This window comes from Leptopilina heterotoma, unplaced genomic scaffold, assembly GCF_015476425.1.
Source record: "Leptopilina heterotoma isolate Lh14 unplaced genomic scaffold, ASM1547642v1 Lhet_228, whole genome shotgun sequence".
Classification (NCBI taxonomy): Eukaryota; Metazoa; Arthropoda; class Insecta; order Hymenoptera; family Figitidae; genus Leptopilina; species Leptopilina heterotoma.
In genome coordinates this window covers 1385294-1395491 of record NW_025110946.1, presented here as the reverse complement: position 1 = coordinate 1395491, position 10198 = coordinate 1385294, and the positions used below count along the sequence as shown (strand labels likewise).

At 29.8% G+C, this 10198-nt stretch overlaps 1 protein-coding gene across 1 annotated transcript in view; it reads right to left on the bottom strand.

Annotated features, from left to right (window-relative positions):
• Positions 1–5870: 5870 nt before the first annotated feature.
• The window catches only part of LOC122502347, a 56536-nt gene continuing 52208 nt past the window's right edge, over positions 5871–10198 (bottom strand). Inside the window, exons 2-4 of the mRNA XM_043612358.1 lie at positions 8324–8755; positions 6975–7167; positions 5871–6742 (exon numbers count right to left, since the gene is read on the bottom strand). Coding sequence (XP_043468293.1) covers positions 6570–6742; positions 6975–7167; positions 8324–8755 — 798 coding nt within the window. The 3' untranslated portion in view covers positions 5871–6569. The remainder of the gene's footprint in view (positions 6743–6974; positions 7168–8323; positions 8756–10198) is intronic.

Genomic DNA, 10198 nt, shown 5'->3' with positions numbered 1-10198 from the left:
TTAGAATAAAAATTGATTCAATTAAAGAAAGAAAATTCACCTATTATAGGAATAGATGCTGCTGTAGTTGTTAAAGCCGCTGACACTGCTAATGTTGCTGTAGATGCTGAAGTTGTTGATACTGTCGATTCTGTTGGAGTTACTAATGATGATGAAAACTGAAGCAGAAGTGTCGAATGTGGATTCCAACTTACCTTATACCTTTTAAATCCCACTCTTCTTCAACTCTCACTCTTTTACCCCCACTTTAACGACTGCGCACGCAACTACCTCAAAAGAAGAGTCATTTAGAAGACGTATTCAAACTCGCATAAAATGACGTCACTAAAAGGGTTTTTAAGGAATGTCTTTGTTCTCATCTACAGTCAGGTTAAAGCCTGTCTAAAGGTTTTTTAGACAAGCTCTTTATTCTATTCAAGATGCAGGTTGAAACTTGTTTAAAGATTTTCAAATAATACTATTGTTATCTTGGAAAAAGACAAGTTGAAACTTGCTTACATATTTTTGGACAATACATTTATCCCTATGGTGCTATAGTATTAGTAAAGCAAGCTGTGAGAGTCAGACAGACAGGTCTGACGCATGGAACTTTCACTCACTCAACGCGGTAACCGTACGCGCACTTTTGCTGCGCACTGGGCCTTACCACACCACCCACTCCCACTACCCACAACGCCTGCGCGGTATCTCGCGAACGCTTAGTCCCTTGCGCTTCTCTATATGATTTTTGAAATTTCTGGTTTATACTAAGTGGGTGGTGGTGGGTGGTAGTATTGGAAATATGTATATAATAGAAAAAAAAGTGGGTGGATGGGGGGTGGTGGTTAACTAAGAGCAATGTATTTTACATAGGTGAGTGGGTGGTGGGAGGGGGTGGTATTTGCATATTCTACGTACAAAAAGGTGGATAGTGGGTGGAATTTGCATAAACTAAAAGGGTTAACAATGAAAGTTAAATATGCAAATCAAATACCCCACTAACGTCAATTAAAAGGGTTAACTACTTTAAATATATGCAAATCAGGTACCCCACCAATGGCTGGTAAATTACCGACATATACCCCACTAACGCCATCTAGTGACAGAAACTTATACCCCCACCAATGGCTGGTAAATTACCGATGTATACCCCCACTAACGCCATATAGTGACAGAAACTTATACCCCCACCAATGGCTGGTAAATTACCGACATATACCCCACTAACGCCATCTAGTGACAGAAACTTATACCCCCACCAATGCTCAAAGTTAGCCATTACGCTCCGGTCTACACTACACAAAAACCTTGATACTAATACTTTAAGAATATTTTATCTGCTTCTGCAAATAATATTTCTACTAAGAGTTAGTATAATTAAAAATAACTTCACAATTTAAATCATCAAGACCAAAAATATACATTTAAATCCACTTTATCTCGCAATCATCAGCAAACAAAAACATGTGATGAGAATGTAATCCTTAAAGTCGTAGTAACTTTAAGAAAAAAAAATGTTTTACGAAACATATAATAGGAAACAAGAACAAGAACACAAATAATGCACAACAATTGCAGACCGCCGCAAGCGAAGCGAGCCATTTGCGCGCGAAGCGCGCTGAAACTTGCGAGCGAAGCGAGCCCCCGCGCGAAGCGCGGACGAGAATGTGTCCGCGCTTGCGCGGACAGATTTTTTTATCTAATTCCACTTTATATAACGCAATAATAGATCCAATTTTATGTTTTTAAAGAAATTTTTGAAAGGAGCTTCCGTCAAAAATGAAAGACTAATATAGGACAATAGTATAATATGCAAAACTATATAATTACTATAATTTATTTATAATAAGCACGTTATTAATTTTTCAAAAATTATATATTTTAAATTATGAAAGCTAACCTAATTTTTAATAACATTATTTTTGTTAAAAAAAATACAAAAATTTTTTAATCTTTTTGTAATAAAAATAATAATATATACAAAAAATCTATATAATAAATAAATAACCATGTTTAGATTTTTTGTAAAATAAAAATTGTAATTTACAAAATTTTTAGTAACCTTTAATGAAGTCCTTTTTCAATAATTTCAAAGACTGAATTAATTTTTTTAACCTGAACTTTATGTTCGAATTAATTGCTTAATAAAATATTAATTTTGTATTATTTAATCAATTTTCATATTCGCAATTAAAATATATTAACCCAAAAGAGACAAATCTGTTATCTGCAGGTTAAGGTGTAATTATATTACTATGCATAGTTCATACGATAGTCCAAACATTTTTCCGTGTATCTGGTTATGCAGTCTAACATAACCCATTTTGCGAAAACTCAGTATAAATCATTAAAAATAGATTAAAAATACTGATTTTTATTTTGAATAAATATATTTTTCTGTATCCCTTTGCCGAAAGTACTGTCTTCCCGGTCTGATTTGGCTCCGGGAATAGCGACTTTTGTGGCCGGCTCGACAGACCCAACGAGCGCTCTGATTGGTTACAAGAATTTCAACACACGTACATGTTAGCATAGCAACCACACAGACACGTTACTTACAGAGCTCACGTTTTGAAAACAACTGACAGTCATCAAAATAATGCATGAAATTTCTTATTTTCTTTTATTATTTTTTAATTATTAAATATATATTTGTAAAAGAAAATTTCTTGTTTACTATTTTTTAAATTTTACTTCCAATTATTTTTTACTTATAATTTTTTTTTCATGCCCGCCCCGACCAGCTAAGTCTCGGCTTCGCCTCGACTTTGCAAAAGTCGGGCGGGCAACTTATTGAGCTATTTTATTATTCAAACAATAATTATTTAACGTACTTTCGGCTGGGGATACAGAAAAATTGTATACGACACACGGCCAGAAATTTGGATACCCTAGCGAGCGTGATATATAAAGCCTCGGCTTCGCCTCGGCCTTATATATCACGCCGGCCAGGAAATCCAACTTTCTGGCCTAGTATCGTAATATACTATTTGCTAAATTCATTTAAATAAACGAAAATTATTTGAAAATAACTCACCAGAACAGATAAATCAGAATTTTTGTGTACTTGCACAGTATAATAAACATGAATTTCTTTTTCTTATATCTTCTGTGGAGAAAAAGGAATTTTCACGAAACATTTTTAAATTGATTTATTTTAAAATTATAAATTTATTTAAATTGGAATTTTTTTGGGACCTGTACTCATTAATTATTTAATAAATATGAAAAGTTATATAAATTTAACCTGATTTTCATTGAATTTTTATTTTCATGACTGGACTGAAGTTCATCACCTTGTCGTTCGTTTAAAGAAAACGAAAACGTTTAAAATTTTCATGACTAGACTGAAGTTAACTTCAGTCTAGTCATGAAAATAAAAATTTCATCAAAATAAGGTGAAATTTATAAAATTTTTCATATTTATTAAATAATTAATGAGTACAGGTCCCAAAAAAATTCCAATTTAAATAAATTTATAATTTTAAAATAAATCAATTTAAAAATGTTTCGTGAAAATTCCTTTTTCTCCACAGAAGATATAAGAAAAAGAAATTAATGTTTATTATACTGTCCAAGTACAAAAAAATTCTGATTTATCTGTTCTGGTGAGTTATTTTCAAATAATTTTCATTTATTTAAATGAATTTAGCAAAAATATATTTATTCAAAATAAAAATCAGTATTTTTAATCTATTTTTAATGATTTATACTGAGTTTTCGCAAAATGGGTTATGTTAGACTGCATAACCAGTTAGACATTTAAAAAAAATATTTAAAATAATGTAAAATATTTGGGGCTATAAACCACTAAAATGTAATACAATTTTATTGAAGAATATTATATATTAATCACATCATTTTTTAAAATCTTCGAGCAACCAGCTCTAGACGGTTTTCATTGGAATGACCCAGCAATGAGATGTAGGTGATAATTTTTAAGCGAATCCAAAATTTTTTTTAAAAAATGTCCGACATTGGATTTTCCATTTTGAATTTTAAAAAACTGACATCGGAATCGTCATCAGCGACCCGGAAAACCCCCGAGTGACAAGTTTCAAGCGAATCCAAATTTTAAAAAAACAAATGTCCGCCATATTGGATCCGCCATTTTGAATTTTGAAAAACTGACATCGGATTCGTCATCAGCGATCCTGAAAACCCCCAAGTATACATTTTGAATCGAATTTGCAAACTTTTTGAATGTTGGTTTAAATTTTGATTTTTTTACTATAATGCATTTACTTTTTCAAAACTTTGATTCCGCCATCTTGAAATCAGAATTTCTCTATTTTATATTTTGAAAGTTCAACTATTTTGCCCACCAATAGCATACTTAAGAAAGGTTTTAAAAAACTTTTAGATCTGAAAAAAAATATTTTTAAAAAAATGTACTTACTTTTTTGTGTTTTTTTTCAAAATAGCCGCTATATTGGATATTGTGTTGATCGAATCGCTATTTTGACCCCAGAATCTAAAAGAGCGACCCCCAAAACCTCCTACATCTCATTGCTGCTAAAATTTATTGACTATAAATACTTCAAATCGTGTATTGAAGTCCAAGTAAAAATTTTGGTCATTTGGGCGTTAATGGGTTAAAATCGGCCAAAAATATTTTTTTTCTATTCTGTATCGAAAAAAAACATATATGTATTTTTTTATTTTTGTTTAATTGACCAAATTTTCGAGTTATGAATTTTCGAAATTTTGGACTTTTAATTGTAGACCTATATTCAGTAGCTTATAAGTCCGAAAATATTGAGTTTAGGAAAAAGTTGTCAAAGAATAAAAGTTTTAGTTTTCATTCGAATTTTAATAAATGTAAACAAAAAAATTGTACAGCGTAGACCCTTTAATTTAAAACAAAGAACACTCAAATAGATTAAAAATTATACGCTGTAGACAGTTTTAAAAAGTTAATTGTAAAAAAATCCCACTGTGATGCTTGCAAGTGATTTTTGAAAATGTTTTAAAACTCATTTAACACATGAAGCCCATTTCGGGACTTTTTGGAAAATCTTCTCTATATTATAAGGTATAAATAAATTTAAAAAAAATAAAAAAAATCCGGCCCAAAGTTAAAAAAAATTAATTTGTTTATAAAAAATTTTTTTTTTTAATAAAAAATTAAAAAACAATTTTTTTGTTTACATTTCTTAAAATTCAAAAGAAAACTAAAGTTTTATTCTTTGACAACTTTTTCCTAAACTCAATATTTTCGGACTTATAAGCTACTGAATATAGGTCTACAATTAAAAGTCCAAACTTTCGAAAATTCATAACTCGAAAATTTGGACAATTAAACAAAAATAAAAAATACGTATCTGTTTTTTTCGATACAGAATAGAAAAAAAATATTTTTGGCCGATTTTAAGAGGTCGACTAAAATCTCACGTGGAATTGCCCATATGCATCACGAAATAGTGCGTTCACAGGTTATTTACATTATTTGAAATTCTTCATGGTTTCGGAAATATTTGACTTGTCCGGTTTAGCCCCAGTCTCCCCTATGAATGAAAAAGTAGATGGATTTTGGATGAAAGTGGGCAAGGGGCAAAATAGATGAATAAGAGTTGGATGAAAAAAGGGAGTTATTAGAAGTATCAGGAGTGGGCGACAACGTTGGGTATAATTAAGGCCAAAAAGGGTCAAAGAGACAAAAAAGGGAAGCCACCGGGCTTCCGTTTCCCTCTGGCAAAGAATGGATGAATTAATGCGTGATATGGAATTGTATATATTAGGTTAAACTTATTGTAAATTCATGTTAAGGCAAATGTAAATATAGGTTAAGATGTATTTGTAAAAAATTTTGTACTTGGATCCTCAAACACTGCTCGTTGCGGGGAGAGTAAATAAATATAATATCATTTTTTTATGAAAAGAAATATTTTTATATAGAAAGTATTGAGTAAATATTACATTTTTTAACAAAAATAATTCCATGAAGAGTTTAAGTGTTAATGTTTTTTTAATAGAAGAACATCAGTAGTACAAATAGTATATAAATTTGAAAAATCTTTTCAAAATAGTGAATGTAATTTTAGGCCTAAATATCTAAGTTAAATATAAACATTTTATTGTTTCACTCTTTTGTACTTTTATTAGACCGCATTAAAATTTCATCAATAAATTGACACACTCTTGAAAATGAATAGGTTGTTTAACCATTAACTAATATAAATAATTTGAATATATAATTGATAATAATAATTGTTATAATTATTATTTATTCACGTTAATTAGTTAAATAATAATAATAACTATTTATTGATTAATCATTATCAATCAATATATAATAATTAACTATTATTAATTAATATATTTTTATAAACTTCTTAAATCTCACTTTATGAAACAGCAAGTTTTAACGACATTTCTTAACAATCAATGATATATCACACATTTGAATATATAAAATATATTCCAAATACTCGTTTTGAGTATGGAAGTCAACTTTAAACTTTACAAATACTTATTACTCGTTAATAATAAATGCTTTACGCTTAATATCTAATAGTTATCACGCTTTGATTTATCAAATCGATATTGAACAGTAGTATAATTTTTGTTATTCATTTTTCGTTTTAAATTTATTTGTAAGAAGCGAGATGGATATTGTTACCATTTTCCAGTGACAGTTTTCTTTGATAACACAAGAATTTTTTGTCCTTTTCTGAATTCGTAAAAACTGATACCTGAATAGCAACCCAATCAGTTACAAAGCCCTCTGGTGCTCCCACGGCAATAAAATTGACACTGTCTCCTGAAAATATAAATAATTAAATTTACAATCTTTTAAGTTTATTGCTTCTTTGAAATTCGATAATTTCGATAATATTTAATATATTTATTTAATTGTTTTATTTTGATAATTTTAATATAAAAAGAGAGAGATAAAGTCGAATGTATCTTCGGTAGATGTTCAAACTCAAAAGCGTTAAAATTTCGATATTGTAGATTTTTATTATTCCAACTGATTTCAAAGAGTCACTTACCTTCGACGAAAATTTGATTTAAGTCCACATTAGCCAAGCATATTTTAAAAAGGAAAGCATTTTTTCGATGAAATAATACTGTTTGAAATTGATTCACTCGGAACTGTCCCAGTATTATTCCTAAATCTTCGTTGAAGATGTTTATAATAGTTCCAGTTCCAAAGAAAAATACTGTTCGAGCTTCATTTGTACACTAGAAATAATTTTTTTACATAATACAATAAAATTAATTAATTATAAATGAATAAAATTATACCGAGAAACTCTTAATTACAATAATTACTTTATTGCATTTCGATATATCTAATACAACATAATAATTTAGGGATAGTCGAGGTACGATGATGATAGTTTCTTATTATAATAAAAAATAGTGTTACTTTTATCTATTTATTGTAATTTTTAGAAACCAGAAGTTCGCATATGGGTAGTTCTACAAAAGAGAGAATTTGTGATGTCAAAGATTGCTATTTACATTAATAATTTTGATTAATGATTTGAAGTAGATAATTTAGTACGTTAAAGTAATAGATTTAATTTTTATAATTGACGAAGCCAAATTTGGTACAAAAAAATTGGAAACGGAAACCCAAGCACTTGGCAGATAGACTTAAATATATATATTTGTATTAGGTTAAGATTAAGATGTTACGAGTTGTAAGTTAGTTTTAAGGATTTTGGTATTAGAGTTTTGTCTCGAACCCTGCTGTTTGTGCAGGGAGAGAGCAATAAAATAAAAAAAACTTGCTTTTTATAACTTTTAGTCAAATATGGTTTAGTTGCAAACTTGACACTCTAATAAATTTACGATTTTCGTAAAGAATGTGTAAAAATGTTAATTTTTTTAGAAAAGACGGCTGACAAAAAATTGCTATTTTAGTGTTTGGTTTGTTTACATTTCATAACTTGGACATGCCCATAATGTTTCTACTATCATTTGTAGATAATATAATTATGTGTCTGAAGAAGTATAAAATTTTTGCGACTTGTTACAAAAAGAGACGTCAACTATTTCTTTTCATAATCATTATTAGAATTTTTCTAACTATATACCTCGATTACCCCTAAATTCTTATATTTTATTGTACATAATGATGAGCAATAAAGGGATTAGGGGCCGTTCAAAAAATACGTAACGCTATTTTTCGGAAATTTGGACCCCCCCCCCCTCCCCCCATATGTAACGCAATGTTGTATACATTAGCGCCATTTTTTCAGCTGACCGTAACAAATAGCTCGACCCCCCTCCCCCCAAAAAGCGTTACGTATCTTTTTACCGGTCCCTTATTGTTACCAAAAGTTTCTCGGTGTGTCTGAAAAAAATGTTTTCTAACCATTAAAAAACTTACTCGACTTATGCAATCGTAGATGTAGGATTTTTGTGGTTTAGGCTTTTCATCTGGACGTTTTCCTCTAAAAACAAGAATCGCAAACCAATTGCAAAGAAACTCGTTTTCTTCGGGAATGCATGGAATTGCATCAAAAAATACGATATCGTTTACTTGTAAAACTTCATTGAGAGATCTAGACGATGGAAGTCTTTTACCATCGATGTAATATTTACTTGCTAGAAAATAAACCATTTCTGAATTATGATCCGTATAAAGAACACCATGTCTTTTTTGAACATCACGAATGCATCCAGAAATATTTACAAGACCAGTTTTTAAATTTAATTGTTTATTGACTTTTTCTTCGTAATTTTGGCATATTACAATGTACCAAACTGTTTGACCATCATTGTTTTCTTGATTATTTAACACATGGCACGAAAATACTACCTAGAAAAGATCAATAAATAATTAGAAATCAATTTTAAGCCGATTGAGAAAAAAAATTTTTTTATTTATTTGATATAATCGATACAATTAATTCATGAAAATTATTTTTCCATTAATTAATGATAAATCGTCCAAGCGCCCATCCTGCCGGAAGGACGTTCCGAAAAAAAGGCTTTTAAAAAAAGGGAATTCAACTTTTCTTTTCTGGCACTCTTTGGGGTTAAAGTAGACGAAAAGACGAAAAAATACATATTTTTGACTTTTTAAAATAATAATATTAAACCATTTTTCAAAGCCTTCAAACTTGCTATGTTTTTAAACAGTGAAAAAAACATTTTTTCGTAAATTTAATGTAAAATCCCCAAAAATCAATATTTTTTGACCGGACGAGTCTCTTTCTCTTCAGAAACGTTCAAAGAATGAAACCTAATTTTTTAATTAAAAAAAATTCATTTTTAATATTTTTCAGTATATTTGAGTATAGACTCAGGCGCGCGTCCCTTAGAAATTGCTCTATAAAATTAATATGGAAGCAGATAAATATAAAACTAAATATATCGTTGGAAAGGTAATGAAACAAGCTTTCAAATGATGTAAATATCGAGTCTTTAAATTTATAAACCTGGGCTAGGTAGCCTCTTAAATAAAGCGAAAAGCGTCCTGCCGGCAGGACCGGGCTTCGTCATTCTGTGACTAAAAATTATGTGAATTTTTGGAACATGTAACTTCTTCAAACTACCCAGCCCTTAGTTTTGAACTTACAAGCTCGATATCTATATGCGCTGAAAGCTTGTTTCGTTATCTTTCCAATGATATATATCATTTTTTATTTATCTGAATCCATGTTAGTTTTCTTTAGTGATTTCGGAGGGACTCACCTGAGTCTTTTTCGTCCTGCCGGAAGGACGTTGGACGATCTATCATTAAGTATAATTTAAATTTCTAAAAGTACTTATGAAGCTTAAAATTTAGCTTAGTTTTTAGAAATAAACTTATTTTACGTATTGCATTAAATTATGTATTAATTGAGCAATTACACGGAAAAACAAAGAAAGAAAGATAAAATAGAAATTATAAACTGGGCCAAAAATGAGTAAGATCTGAAGTCGAATTTTCAAAATTCAAAATGACAGATCCAATATGGCGGATGACGAATTTTCGAAATCTAATTGGATTTGCTTAAAACTAGTTACTTTTTACATTTTTTGTTTTAACACATTAAACATAAGTAAGTAAATTTAAAATTAATTTCCCAGGAGGAGAAACTTTTAAATTCTCACATTAATGTACACTGAGAAAAATAAACATAACTGGGTACTGTCCGGACAGGAATGATCCCTGTCCAAAATTTTTTTTTTGTCCTTCCTGCACGAAAACTATGTTATTTCGGGCACTTAAAGTGGGCGCAAAGTAACTGATTCTCGCCCGGGGTCGAGGAAGCGG